The following is a 15,781-nucleotide window of genomic DNA, read 5'->3' as shown; positions in this document are numbered from 1 at the left end:
TATCTGGTTTATTAAACACTCACCTGAGGATTTTCAGGGCCTTCTCCACATTTCCAGCTTCTAAAGCTCTGCCAGCCAGGTCTGCCCACAGCTCCTGCTCCGTCCTCTGGAGGTGCCTGGCCAATCTGTAGAGGCCGGCCTCCGTGGAGAGTGTCCTGGTTTTCCCGTCAGGGTCGTTGGCCACTGCTGCCTTCCCCTGGCCCTCCGCCGTCCTCCCCTGGCCCTCCGCTCCACTGCTGCTGGCCTTGTCGTGGTGCTTCTTCCCAGAGTGCTGCCACGCCCGCGTGTTCTCGTACGCGGTGATGAGCTGCTGGTTGAACTTCCGCTGCACGGCTGGGTCTTCGTACTCCTCGGGGGTCAGGAAGATGTCAAAGTCCTCCTGAGGTGCATGTGCAGGACAGAGGTCCATATCTTTTGCTCACACATGAATTAATTTGTTCAAAAAGTAGCAGTTCCTCCACTGTCTCTCAGCAACATGTGAAATATACTCCTTTCTTGAACCCAATATTCTGTAATACTTTATGTAATGTTACGATAGAATGGAATAATAATTTACTGTCTACAGTGTATAAATGTGTTTTGGGTCACTCATTACATTAAAAAATAAAAACCACAACATTCATGTCTTGTACAATAACGTCACGTCCAGGTCTGCCCTCCTCCCTTGTCCCGCCTAGTTTCCCCGTTTCCTTGGTTTCCCTTCTGTCCGCCTCGCCCCCGTCTTCAGTATTCCCACGTGTCTCGTTTTCTTCCCTGGTTGTTGTGTATTTCGTTTCCCCTGCTCTGTCTACCCTCGTCGGTCATTGTGCGTGAGTCTTCCCTTGCCTTCCTGCTCTTTCATGTTCTCTGTTCTTAGATATTCCTGTTTCATTTCCCTAGTTTTTCTCTATGTGCTTCTGTTGGTTCTGTTTTCAATCTGTTACCTTTCTGCTCCGCTCCGTCTGTCTTGTTTATCAATTATATTGTTGCTAGTTTCCCTGTAGCTTTCGTTATTCTCTGGAAGTGTTTCTCTATAGCCTTGTTTGCTTAGCCTTTGATGTTTAACCTCGTAGTGTTCAGTTATAGTTTTTCCCTTATGTTTGGTTGTAGTCTGGTTCAGTATTCTCCCTTTAGCCATCGCTCCCATCGTTGTTTAATGGTTCTCCCTTTTGCCTCTTAGTCGTACGTTGCTTTATGATCCCGTACCCGTATTCCCTATTTAGTTGTCTCGTATGCCTGTTTATCTATATTATCTTTTCCGTATTCAGTGTAGCTCCTATCTGCCTTCTGTGTTGTAGTTGCGTTTTCTTTTTCATAAATATTCATCAACTTGCGTTTGTGTCACGCCTGCCTCCGACAAGTGTTACAAATAAATATCACAAATAACATTAGAAGCGTATCATATATAACAAGCATCATAATACAGTCATGGCCAAAAGTTTTGAGAATGATACAATTATATTTTCACATGATCTGCTGCCCTCTGGTTTTTATGTGTGTTTGTCAGTTGTTTTTATCACATACAGAAATATAATTGCAATCATATTATGAGTAACAAAAGCTTTTATTGACAGTTAGAATGAGTTAATGCAGCAAGTCAATATTTGCAGTGTTAACCCTTCTTCTTCGGGACCTCTGCAATTCTTCGTGGCATGCTCTCAATCAACTTCGGGACCAAATCCCGACTGATAGCAGTCCATTCTTGCGCAATCAATGCTTGCATTTTGTCAGAATGTGTAGGTTTTTGTTTGTCCACCCGTCTCTTGATGATTGACCACAAGTTCTCAATGGGATTAAGATCTGGGGAGTTTCCAGGCCATGGACCCAAAATCTCTATGTTTTGTTCCCTGAGCCATTTAGTTATCACATTTGCTTTATGGCAAGGTGCTCCATCGTGCTGGAAAAGGCATTGTTGATCACAAAACTGATCTTGGATGGTTGGGAGAAGTTGCTCTCAGAGGACATTCTGGTACCATTATTTATTCATGGCTGTGTTTTTAGGCAAGACTGTGAGAGAGTCGATTCCCTTGGCTGAGAAGCAACCCCTACACATGAATGGTTTCAGGATGCTTTACAGTTGGCATGAGACAAGACTGGTGGTAGCGCTCACCTCGTCTTCTCCGAACAAGCTGTTTTCCAGATGTCCCAAATAATTGGAAAGGGGATTCATCAGAGAAAATGACTTTACCCCAGTCCTCAGTAGGGCTGTGAATCTTTGGGAATCCCAGGATTCGATTCAGAATCGATTCTTGGGGTCACGATTCGTTTTTTCCCCGATTCTTTCAGATCCCAACGATTCGATTAAAAAACGATTATTTTCCGATTCAAAAACGATTCTCAATTCAAAACGAGCTACTTCGGTCTGCTGGCATGAAAGCAGAGTACATTTATAAAGATATTATAATTGTAAAGGTTTTATCAACATATTGCAATAATGTAAACACACAAAGGTAAATCCAAGACAACATGTCTGTTTGAGGCTGACACTCAGAACTGTCACGTTGAGGACCCCGGCCCCTCCCCTTTTGGGCGTGTGTATACGTAGTCCACGTGCTTTGTCTGCGTCAGTGGAACTCCGTGGTGATGGCTAATATCGTGTGAATAATGTGTCTCACCTGTGAATCGTCTCGTAATCACGTGGGGCTAATGTGGTTTGTCTATTTAATGTGCGCTCGCGCAGTGTCCTGTGCTCGTCGTTGTCTAAGTCTGCACGTTGTGTGCTGTGTTCATGTTTATTGTGCGCTGATTGCACAATATCTGTTGAATTAAAGAAGTGATTGTGCGTAAACCATCGGACTCGTGTCTCGTCCGTCTCTCCGACGCCATCATCACAACAACACTACATTAAACTAATAAAACTGTAGTAAAGTAAGTAAAATTGGTAGACTTAAGCTAGCTGCCAGAACTGGCCACTACTCAAAAATTTTATTATACAAAATACTGCTCTTTCTGTAAAAACAACAAATTGCTTCATACAAGAATTAGGCTTAGGCTAGCTGCCTATTTCTGAGAACATGCCACTTCCAGAAACAAAATTACACGTTTTTCCTTAACAAATCACAAAAATAAAAAATATATGAAAGTACCAAAAATAAAAGTGCTGTTACATTAATAAAATGGGTAGGCTTACGTTAGCTGCCAGAACTTCCACTACACAGATGAAAAAAAAAAAAATTTACACACACACACACACACACACACACACACACACACACACACACACACACACACACACACACACACACACACACACACACACACACACATTTTCTAAATGAACACATTTAACTGAACTGATCAGTTTCTGAATGGTGCCTGCAGCATTTCATGTGCGACAGTTTTGGCTTGTGTGTTGTGTCGAATTCCGACTCCCCTCGTTTATCCGCATTAAGACGCTACAGATTATATTGTTGATTTACATTTCTATGCATAAATAAGAGCTACACTTTAATTATCAATCATAGCAAACTGCATTATCTATGTCCAAAGACACAGTGGCTCAAGGGTGTTAATTATTTTAAATAAAATACACACCGGCTACACCGAAGTTCACCTCTGACCACGACTTCGCAGTATTACAGCAGTATTATATCTAAAGATCTAGTTAGGACAAAACTAGAGTGCTCAGTGAACCAAGTTAATTTTATTTTAACTTTATTTTACCAGGAGTTATAATCACTGTAACTCCCGAATATCATCTGTAGCGTCTTTATGCGTGTGCAAACGATCAAGCCCATTCTTATCCGGGCCGGGTTGACGGTAAAATCTAAAGTGTTTCCAAATGGTTGTTTTCAAAGACCGCGAAGCCACACATAGTCAAAGCCGTTTCCTTGTTTTGCCTAGCACTACGGTGGCTGAGAAGGCACACACGCACCCGAAAAAAATAGATTTTTTAAAAATGAGAATCGATTCTGAATCGTTTAATGTTAGAAACACGATTCGAGCTGGAATCGATTTTTTCCTGCACCCCTAGTCCTCAGCAGTCCACTCCCTGTACCTTTTTCAGAATATCAGTCTGTCCCTGATGTTTTTTCTGGAGAGAAGTGGTTTCTTTGCTGCCCTCCTTGAGGCCAGACCTTGCTCCAAGAGTCTCCGCCTCACAGTGCGTGCAGATGCACTCACACCTGCCTGCTGCCATTCCTGAGCAAGCTCTGCAGTGCTGGTAGCCCGATCCCGCAGCTGAAACACTTTTAAGAGATGGTCCTGGTGCTTGCTGGTCTTTCTTGGGCGCCATGGAGCTTTTTTTTTGGCAACAATGGAACCTCTCTCCTTGAACTTCTTGATACGATAGATTGCTGACTGAGGTGCAATCTTTCTAGCTGCGATACTCTTCCCTGTTAGGCCATGTTTGTGCAGTGCAATGATGACTGCATGAGTTTCTTTAGAGATAACCATGGTTAACAGAAGAGAAACAATGATGCCAAGCACCAGCCTCCTTCTAAAGTGTCCAGTGGTGTCATATTTACTTAATCATGACAGATTGATCTACAGCTCTGTCCTCATTAACACCCACACCTGTGTTAATGGAGCAAACCCTGAAACGATGTTAGCTGGTCCTTTTAAGGCAGGGCTGCAATGAAGTTGAAATGTGTTTTGGGGGAGAAAGTTCATTTTCTAGGCAAATATTGACTTTGCAATTAATTGCTGTTAAGCTGATCACTCTTTATAACATTCTGGAGTATATGCAAATAGCCATTATAAAAACAGAAGCAATAGACTTTGTAAAAATTAATATTTGTATCATTCTCAAAACTTTTGCCCGTGACTGTAGAGCACTTTCAACCAAGTAACAACACACTAGTTCTATAATGTTAATGTCAGACTCATGAGATAAAGATGCTGTAGAGCAGGGGTACTCAACTGGCGGACCGCGGTCCGGATCCGGACCCGAACGCAGTCCTGTCCGGACCCAATCTCATTCCTGATTAACTGGATACGGACCAAAACAAAACCGTAGCATTTATTTCAGGGCTATTGAAAAAACACTCCGTCACGAGTGTTACGTTTGCCACCCCCGCTCAACAACTTACGTTCGCCACCCCGCTCTACAACAAGCCTGCCTGGTTGACGCTTCGCGAGCGGCGCGAGGGTCCGCGCGGCGAAAATGACGTAATCGCTGTGGCTCCGCGTGTGCGCGAGTGTCTCGCGCGCTGTCGGTTCGAGAGGTCGTGCATCTCTCGAATTTTGTAACTTTGCGCCGCGCTTCAGCGCAATGAACAAAGTCACGTTTTCAGGGTTCATACACCTTTATAAGGTGGAATTAAAGCACTTGTACGTCACTTTCAAGGTCCATTTCAATATTTCCCAGCATGTTAAACATAATTAAGTTAAATATTTATACATATACTCGAAATAATTCGCTTTTTTATCACATTATTTAATGGTTGTTTATTTAAAAAACGCCCAATCTTCACGTCTTCACGTTCTCTCATGTTTCGTCCTGGAATTACAAGAGGCTCGTATTTGTTAACCTAATACAAGAGAACTATTCAGTCAGACAGCTATTTGTTGTGAAACCAAGTAGTTACAATTTCAAGCATTTTAAAGTACTTTAACCTAAATTCCAGCACTTTTCAAACCTGAAACATATAGCAACATTAAAATTGGTCAGGTAAATGTTCATTCCCCTGTTTTGAGGGGTGTTTCTACCACATATCGTATCGGACAAAATGCCTATCGTTTCGGAGAACACTGCAGTGACGCTCGCGAAAGTATAAACACCTCCACCGTTCGCGCACCGTACCCCCCCCCCCCCCCCCCCCGCCCCCCGCTCAACAACTTACGTTCGCCACCCCCGCCGCACCGGACCTCAGGGCACAGGTATCTGCCAAAATTGGACCGCGGACAAATTTAGTTGAGTACGCCTGCTGTAGAGCATCACAGTTTCTCAAATCTTACACATTATTATATATTAAAACTACTGTACCTGTTCACTGTCCCCTAATCTGTACAAAGTTTGTATAAATAGTGAATAACGTGATAGTCCACCCTTGGGGGACACCACAATTTGTAACCAACCCTTCGGATGTCATTCACGAGCTCTCTTTGGGGACGATCTCATGAAGGTTCCTTTATCCACAAAATAATTCCTCTATTCATTCTTGAATCCATGACATGTATCATCTATTAGAGCCCGAGAGAAACACTGGTGTGCTATGGCCTGACCACGCCCCAATGGACAGATACCTGCAGGTGAGTAATGGCTGTGAACATCTTCAGGTTGTTCTCACATTCCGTCCTCTTCAAAGCATCATCTGTGACGCAAACAAGCACATTTCAGCTACAATCGCCATGAAGGTGCAGCAAAACCATCTTTGAGGGCATGCAGGACCCTCAAAGGAATCACTTCAGTTGTCCGGCATGTTTTAGACCCAAATGTGTATTTCGAGGTGCCAAGCTCCTGTCTGGGGCTGTGGGAACTACAGACTGAATTCTGCCTCACCCCTCTGAACACTCTGCAGGTGCTTCAGTGCCTCCACCATCGTCTGGGTGACGTGCATCTGTAGCTCCTTCAGCTGTTGAATGTAAACGGCTGTTTGTCAACCTTAGAGGTGTGTAGTACATTTAAAATCATCCTAAAGTGATTTTTTTTTCAGGTTGTTAATTAATTCCACCTACTTGCCTCTGCTCACAAGTAAATCCAGTTTTACAATTTTATAATTACGTTTAAGATTTTATTTGCAAGTATTTTATCTGTACAAATTAGTCACTTTTGCTATTTAAAAAAAATTACTCAAACTTAAAAATAAAAATGGAAAATAATGCACAGAAGCTGCTTTAGTAATGTTGAAACTTCACCGTCTCCACATTAGCAAGCTGAACATCCGATTTAGCTAGAAACTCTCAGTCTGTTTGCCTCAGGCCATTTTAACACTTCACACAGTGCAGTAATATTTCTGTACTAACAGTGTGCCCCCTCCCCACGGTACCTCAGTATCGTACCTCAGTGTGTGTGTGTGTGTGTGTCCCAGCCCACAGTACCTCAGTGTGTGTTTCCTTGGCTTGCAGCTGAAGTCTCGACCAGCTCACTAAACGTTCAATGACTACTTCTGCCTCGGCTGGCGACAGCTTCTTCAACTGTGTTATACACTTCTCTGTCTGGAGAAACACACGCGCACATTATAAAACCATCTCTCAAACATAGCAGAAGAAAACCAGCTTCTTCTATATAAACGTACCAGACACACTATTAGGTACACCTGCTCATTCATATAATTTCCAATCATGAGATGTGAACACTATGCATTATGCTGAGCGTCAGTAAATGTTCACATCAAGAATCCGAACAGGTAAAACCGTGATGCAAGTCACAACCAGGCTGGTTTGAGGTCGTCAGAAACCACTGATCCCCGGTGAGGATACACAGGCCTTTATGGATCCGTCTAGCGAGCAGCCGCTCTGCAGAAACGCCACGAGAGAGGAGACCTGACTCTGACACAGGGAGGCAGCAGGAACACCTCCAGCCTAGAGGAGGCGCTGCAGCAAGAGCCCCCCACCACAGCAGGAGCCCCCCACCACAGCAGGAGCTCCCCACCACAGCAGGAGCCCCCCACCACAGCAGGAGCCCCCCACCACAGCAGGAGCCCCCCACCACAGCAGGAGCTCCCCACCACAGCAGGAGCCCCCCACCACAGCAGGAGCTCCCCACCACAGCAGGAGCCCCCCACCACAGCAGGAGCTCCCCACCACAGCAGGAGCTCCCCACCACAGCAGGAGCTCCCCACCACAGCAGGAGCTCCCCACCACAGCAGGTGCTCCCCACCACAGCAGGAGCTCCCCACCACTTGTGACATGTGTTGTGAAAAGCGCCATACCAATAAATTTTGATTGATTGAGTAATGGTGGTGTAATGGTGTGGGGAATGAAGGCTGCTGCTGGTATGCACAGTGCAGACTGGTTTTGGTGGTTTAATGATTTCACTGTCACACACCAAACGAGCATGTTAATGTGCCATGTAACAAAGCAGAATTCATCTTACCCCGGTAACCATGGCAAAAAGATGAGTGGCCTCCTCAGTCACTACACCAGAATTTAATAAAGACCATTTGGGGTGTAACTGTGACAACTCAGCAGATATTCAGTGATTTGAACATAGACCAAGTGCTTCACACAAAATCTGATCCAGACAGCAGTACTGGTTCAGGGTGACCCTCTTAAAGTGGCCCACCCAGTCCAGACGTCAGTATTAGGGTCACCCTGAACCAGTAAAGTGGTCCACCCAGTCCAGACGTCAGTATTAGGGTCACCTGAACCAGTAAAGTGGTCCACCCAGTCCAGACGTCAGTATTAGGGTCACCCTGAACCAGTAAAGTGGTCCACCCAGTCCAGACATCAGAGTACTGGTTCAGGGTGACCCTAATAAAGTGGCCCGCCCAGTGCAGACGTCAGTACTGGTTCAGGGCGACCCTAATAAAGTGGCCCACCCAGTCCAGACATCAGAGTACTGGTTCAGGGTGACCCTAATAAAGTAGCCCACCCAGTCCAGACATCAGAGTACTGGTTCAGGGTGACCCTAATAAAGTGGCCCGCCCAGTGCAGACGTCAGTACTGGTTCAGGGTGACCCTAATAAAGTGGCCCGCCCAGTGCAGACGTCAGTACTGGTTCAGGGTGACCCTAATAAAGTGGCCCACCCAGTCCAGACCTCAGAGTACTGGTTCAGGGTGACCCTAATAAAGTGGCCCACCCAGTGCAGACATCAGAGTACTGGTTCAGGGTGACCCCCACCCAGTGTAGTCATAGGCATCCCTTGTATCCCATGGAATTGAAGACAAACTGGTTAACATGCAGCTAAACACAGTAAAGGGGATCTCACTTTAAATACCTCATTAAGTTCCAAAAGACGAATGCAGTGGAAATAGTGGATTTCATTCAGGTTGAGTTTATAGGTGTGAGCAAGCTTCAGAGAGTCCTCCAGAGAGCTGGGCAGGTTCTGTTTCACAATGTGTCTCACCAGCATCTGCTCAAGGGTTGTGTAGACACACACACACACACACACACACACACACACACACACACACACACACACACACACACACACACACACACACACACACACACACACACACACACACACACACAGGCAATCGGACAGAACAGACAATACTATTTAGCATTTGGTGACCTACACCAATTAGCATCAGGTCAGTTAAATGATGCATTGTGCCTAATTTTAACCTGATTCAAATGGTTTCTCTCAGCACACAGTAGCTGACGGAAGGCACGGAAAGAAACAGAAGCTCATTTCAACTCCATCACACCTGAACGAACCCAGGAAATGAAACACGCGTATGGTCAGAGGCAGCCACGCAGGACACGTGTTTGAACATGCTGATGATGCCTAGATGAACAATCATTACCTCGAGGCTCCCAGCCCACCCCCCAGTACCTGCACCTCTGCAGCCAGTGATCCCTCTATCATCTTGAGCACATTCAGTGAACATTCTGCCAACATCTGGCTGCCAAGCTAAGCATTCGGGAGGCAATAGTGTGGGGTGTGTTCTGCTTATTTGCTCACGCCCGACACGTCAAAGGTATGACGGACTCTTAAAAGGTGATGCACTCACCATCGCGTCTCTCGAGTTCGTAAGTGTTACGTTGCAAATTCCATAGCGTTGCAGGAGCTTCTTCACTTCCATCAAACGGTAGCTCTCTCTTAGCAGCTGCTGCCTGGGACAGGAGGGGCAGAGAACACACATGGTTACATTGTGACCCCTGCATACTGTAAGGAAATTTATGATTTACTCTCCGTGACCCTAAATCTGAACATTCTGTTTATTCTATTAGGAGCATTCTATTAGTAAACTATGGCTGTTAGCTACATGTCATTGTGTACGTACTCTAACAGACACAAGTTAAACAATGACTTCTGTTACACATCAGCTTCCACGATGAAGCCAAGCTAAACTGTGGCTGGGTGAAAGACATGCCACTCATTTTTTTTTCTGTCTCTGAAGTTTGAATAACTTTAAAAATGTGATAATTTCAAAATAAAGCTATAATTTACTTTGAAATATCTTTTTCTTTGAGTCACTATCTTGACATGCCTGATTTTATTACGTTCTGAGATAATATTGAGAGAAAAAGGGCAAAATTGTCTAAATGGTGTAACCATAAAAATGCAGCACCAAGAATATAAGTTGTTGAAAAAATGTGTAATGACATTCTAAACATTTAGATTATGCCAGTGTATTTTTTATATCAATTAATATTGGAAATATTAAAAACTGCTATGTTTCTCCATTAACATGGGGAATCATGTCTGCCAAGTCAAACGTCGGGTATGTCTACTGGTGTAACCACACTTTTTGGAGCCATTTTGACTATTTTGAGCCAGAAGATCATGTAACAGAATGTGATGTCAAACAGAAAGACCTCTGAAGTCTCCAACTGTCACAAGTCAAGATTAGTAACTCTGTAAAATTTGACAAAATAAAGCAGATGGTCAGGTATGATTAGAATACATGTCAAATGGTATGACCTCGGTAAAATGTTAATAAATATAAATCATCATAAAGTTCATTCAAGTTAACATGAAAAATTGTTTGAAATATATATAAAAAGTGTTTCCATCGTCATCCACAATAATGCATGCAAAATTTGGTTTAAATTTGAAATGTCCTGTGGAGTAACCGGGTTACACCATTGCACCATTTCCTTTTTGAGACAATATTTCTACATTTGTTTTTTTTGTTAAGAATATTAATCTTATTATATGTATATTAATATACCATAATATACAGTTGAAAATGTAGTCTAAAAAAATAAAATCTTTATTTTTTTTCATTTATTATCTTTTTATAAAAAAATGTATTTCACATTTCTGTAGGATAGTGCTGTCACTTTGTGTGAGGGGGGCTGCCGCTCGCCCCCGGTTACAGCGGCAGATGTCCCCCTTTTTTTGGTAACGTGACATTCGTCCCTCAGGTGGGAGGGACCCGTGATCCGTTTCACCTGAGGGTCGTTTGTTCGTCTATATATGTCTTGTCTTTGTACCAGTTGACAGCTGGTTATTATTTCCTTCATTCGGAACAATGCACAGGTTTTTGGTTTGCACACTTTCTATTAAACCATCCTATTTCCCTGAGACTTGGCATGATCGCTTCCTTTTTTAGTTGCTCACACTGACCGTCACAGAATAACCAGCCAACCTTCGGAAGCCGCCAGTCTCCTTTACTTTCTCCTTCGTTCGTGATCATGTCTCGTGGTAAGTGTTTGTCTACGTGCTGTGTTTGTGTCGTGTTTTGTCCGAGAGAGTGTTGAGTCTGTCCCCACTCGTCCCGCCGTGTTTACATGTTGTTTGTGTAAGACCCGTAAATCACACGGCGGTGACTAGAGCTGGGGACCGGTAGACTCCGCTCTCACCCAGCGAGACTACCGGTACCACACATTACGCTCGTTCGTTGTCCGTTAACGTCTGTGTGTGTGTACGTTGTTTCGTGTTATATAAATAACGACGCGGACGTGAGCGAGTGTGTGAGTGCGCCGTGGTGTGTGTTTCGCTGGTGGTGTTCATGTGTGTATGTAGACGTGTCCACCGGTGCGTGCTGCTGCGTTAGACGCGAGAGTCTCTCTGCTCCTTTCGCCTCGCTCACCCGATATCCCGTGGTGACGGGGGTGAGCGACTGCGAGTCAGAGAGACGCGTCGCTGTGGGCATGATGCGCAAGCCGCTCGCGGATAGCTCTCTCTCCAAAGATCTACGGATCCCGTGGTGAAAACGGTGAGAGAGATAGCTGGAGTGGGCGCGTCGCGCTCCACAGAGCGCGCGCATCGGTGGGTCCTGTCCGTTTGTTTGTGTTCTGTCTTTGCGTGTTCGTTTTGTCCTAGAGTGTAGCGTGCTTTGTTTTATGTCATTCCTCTCTTGCACCCCTCTTCACTGTGTGTGGGGAGGGGCCCATTTGAGGTCCCGTGCCACCTCGGGCATCCTAGGTGCGTATATGTTATATGTTGTGTCTGTATTTTTTGTTTTGTTGTTCCCCGGAGGGCCCCCCCCTAAATATGTTTTTGGGGGGAGCTATGGGGTTCCTGAGCCACGACATGTGGCTCAGAAGGCACTGCTCCATCGAGAGACCTGACCTTTGGGAGGGACTCCTGAGCAGGGAGGAGCCCCTGTACCCCTTTGTAGTCGGAGGATGCCTGGGGTGTATGGACAGGGTGTCTCCTCATGCCAAGAAGGGGTCCCCTCCCCCCTGGGTAAAGGGGGGTCAGTGGTCAGAGCAGTGTGCGTTTTGTGTTATGTGTTGTCTGTGTGCGTGTGTGTGTGATGTGTTGCAGGTCGCTCCTGGTGGTGGACTGCGGCACTCCCAGACCTAGTGGGGTCTCCAGGAGGAGACCCTCTCTTTCGAGCTCGGGGTGACCAGCGTGTCCCTGATGCGCATTGCCAGGGCCCTGGTTTCTGGCGCTCCTGGATTGGGTGGAGGAGTCCACCTTGAGATGAGGGGCCCCGGAAGGGGTTCACTCCCCAGGAGTCTGGGGTGACCCCTAGTGAAAAGGGCAGGGGTCAGCTCCGAGCGAAGAGGTAGGTTCGGGAGGTGTCGGTGGAAGCCGTGGCTGCACCCCAGTGTGGCGGCCTACACACATCCACACCTGTGACGTGTGTTGGGCCATGTGCTCCCGGTCCGCACTCAGCGGTGGGGCTTAAGCGGCCTAAAGCCGGTTAGGGCGCGAGGGCCTTGTGACCGACCGAGGCGTGGTTATCGTCTTGTTGACGGCCCAGTCGGTCCAGGGTCCCACCCAGGAGGCGAGCTAATCTATGTGTTCTTTTATGTTTCAGCTCCAGGACTGCAGGGAACGGGTCCCTGCCTGGTCTGCGTCCTGTGACGAGGAGCTTTTATGTGTTTTGTGTTTCAGCTCAGGACGGCAGGGAACGGGTCCCTGTCTTGTCCCCGCCCTCCCGCCCCTTTGTTGTGTTTTGTGTGCTGCCGCTGTAAGCCGCACATCCGGAGGGGAGTGCGGCTTTGGTGGGGGGGTCTGTCACATTGTGGGGGGGCCCCCTGCCGGTCGCCCCCGGTTACAGCGGCAGATGTCCTGTTTTTGGTCACGTGATGTTCGTCCCTCAGGTGGGCGGGACCCGTGATCCGTTTCACCTGAGGGTCGTTTGTTCGTCTATATATGTCTTGTCTTTGTACCAGTTAACTGCTGGTTATTATTTCCTTCATTCGGAACGATGTCACGGGTTTTTGGTTTGCACACTTTCTATTAAACCATCCCATTTCCCTGAGACTTGGCGTGATCGCTTCCTTTTAGTTGCTCACCCCTGCCCGTCACAAGTGCACATAGAAGTATGTAGGTGGAAACCTGTGTATACAAACAAACTCTCTCCTCTTCTAATAGATTCCTCTTACAAGTAAAGAAAAAATAGCTCACCACAGAACGCGTGTTAATGCGGATCCTACTGCAAGGGCAAATTAGATACACTACATACACCCTCACATACACATGCTAGTGTTTCATGAGATACACTACACACACCCTCACATACACATGCTAGTGTTTCATGAGATACACTACACACACCCTCACATACACATGCTAGTGTTTCATGAGATACACTACACACACCCTCACATACACATGCTGGTGTTTCATGAGATACACTACATACACCCTCACATACACATGCTAGTGTTTCATGAGATACACTACATACACACTCACATACACATGCTAGTGTTTCATGAGATACACTACACACACCCTCACATACACATGCTAGTGTTTCATGAGATACACTACACACACCCTCACATACACATGCTAGTGTTTCATGAGAAAGCAAAATCAGTGATGTAGGTCTTGAGTGAATGAATGAAGCTAAAAAGCTGCAATGGAAAGTTGATGAACTCAAAGCAAAGAAAAGAATGAAAGTGCAGGTGAGAAACAAAGAAACACAAAAATAAAATTGCAGAGGAGAAAAAGGAGAGGGTTGTCACCTTTCTCACTGAGATATGGATGTTTGGAATGTTCAAAACATCTCATATGGACAATGTATGTACAATTTGAATTGAGTTTTTCTTCTGTCTGCTAGATATCATCTTATATTTGATTGTTTTAATGTAATATAATGAATAAGGTGTATGAATTGTTCTTACTGTATTATAATGAGAGATCAATCTGTTTTTTTATCACATTTATTATAACACCTAATTCACTTAACTTCATAAGTCTTCATAGTATTTGTGAGAGGTGCAAACTAGTAAATTCTTTCGTGGCAAAAGTGGAAAGCTTAGAGCGACGCGTCCACTCATTATTGAGGAATAGAGAGACAGGGACAGGGTCTGCAGTAGGTGTGGACGCGCCAGGGAGAACTAGCGCCTCCGCGACTCCGGCGATAGAGCCCTCACAGTGGGGCGAATGGGTGACGTCTCGGCGGCGTAGTCGGAGAGCGAGGGCTGCAGCTACCGCTAACGCCAGCGCTAGCCCACCAGAGCACCACTCCCCGGTTCACGTGTGTCCAACAGGTTTGCCCCGCTCAGTGTTACACCCGCTGAGGAGACTCTGGTGATAGGAGACTCTATAGTCCGACACGTGAAAGTAGCTGTAGCTGTAGGGGCACCAGCGGTTACAGTCAGCTGTTTACCGGGAGCCAGAGCGCCGGACATTAGTGGCAACCTTAGATTGTTAGCTCATAGGAGGTTTTCTAGGATAGTGATTCATGTAGGGGCCAACGATATACGTCTGCGGCAGTCAGAGGTGACTAAGGCTAATGTTAAAGAGGTGGTTAAATTAGCCCAGACGATGTCCGATGCCGTAATCTGCTCTGGCCCCATCCCAATGCGGCGCGGTGATGAGCAGTACAGCAGGCTCACGTCGCTAAACCGCTGGATGTCCAAGTGGTGTTCAGAAAATCAAGTGGGCTTTATTAATAATTGGAAAGAGTTTGAGGGCAAGCCTGGTCTTTTAGGCAGGGACGGTGTCCACCCCACCCGGGATGGCGCTGCCCTGTTATCTTGCAGCATAGCCCATAGCCTGTTAGCTAGTCGGCAGAGTAGCACTAGGAGCTGCTGACTGTCCAGGGTCGCGACCAGGCCGCAGACTAACGGGCTAAACCTGTCTGCGAGCTGCTTAGAGGCGTCACCAAGTTCCCTTAGGATTGAGACTGTGTCTGTGCCCTGGGTTAAACTAAATCATAAGAAAATAGTCCGCCCGAAGTTTTTAACTAATATTCAGACTTCACATCAAATTATTACAACCTATATGACCGATCTGAAAATTGGATTAATCAATATTCGATCGCTCAACTCAAAAGCAGTTTTTGTAAATGAACTTATAACAGACCAGAAAATTGATATTCTTTGTCTAACTGAAACGTGGGTTCAATCTGGTGATTATTTAACTCTAAACGAAGCCACTCCTGTGGGATATAGTTATATACATAGACCTAGACTGTCAGGCAGAGGAGGTGGAATATGTATAATCTATCGTGATTGTTTAGAAATTCATCAGAAATACTTGGATATCTCAAACTCATTTGAGATGCAGTCTATTAATGTAATTAGTCCATCTGAAAATAAAAGTACATTCTCCCTAACTAATGTATACAGACCACCAGGGCCTTACTCAGATTTCTTAAACGATTTCACCGATTTTGCAGCAAATTTAGCAGTATGTAGTGACAAAATATTAATAGTAGGAGACTTTAACATACACTTTGATAATGCGGAGGATCCACTGACAAGGGCTTTTACCTCTATATTGAACTCTGTCGGCATTAAACAAAACCTAGTAGGACCTACACATTATCGAAATCATACCCTAGATCTAATATTAACGCTGGGTATCGACGTAGATAATATAAACATACT

At 45.5% G+C, this 15,781-nt stretch overlaps 1 protein-coding gene across 2 annotated transcripts in view; it reads right to left on the bottom strand.

The window, feature by feature from the left end:
• Positions 1–15,781, bottom strand: part of kntc1 (kinetochore associated 1) — a 62,652-nt gene that overhangs the window by 27,822 nt on the left and 19,049 nt on the right. For both annotated transcript variants that reach the window (XM_076987169.1, XM_076987170.1), the window contains 6 exons: positions 9,544–9,646; positions 8,802–8,936; positions 6,961–7,077; positions 6,422–6,494; positions 6,166–6,233; positions 24–379 (listed from right to left, as the gene is read on the bottom strand). In XM_076987169.1, the coding sequence (XP_076843284.1) occupies positions 24–379; positions 6,166–6,233; positions 6,422–6,494; positions 6,961–7,077; positions 8,802–8,936; positions 9,544–9,646 (852 nt within the window). The remainder of the gene's footprint in view (positions 1–23; positions 380–6,165; positions 6,234–6,421; positions 6,495–6,960; positions 7,078–8,801; positions 8,937–9,543; positions 9,647–15,781) is intronic.

This window comes from Brachyhypopomus gauderio, unplaced genomic scaffold (assembly GCF_052324685.1).
Source record: "Brachyhypopomus gauderio isolate BG-103 unplaced genomic scaffold, BGAUD_0.2 sc51, whole genome shotgun sequence".
In the NCBI taxonomy this organism is placed as follows: Eukaryota; Metazoa; Chordata; class Actinopteri; order Gymnotiformes; family Hypopomidae; genus Brachyhypopomus; species Brachyhypopomus gauderio.
Note: the sequence above shows the minus strand (reverse complement) of the source record. Positions and strands in the feature narration are given on the sequence as shown.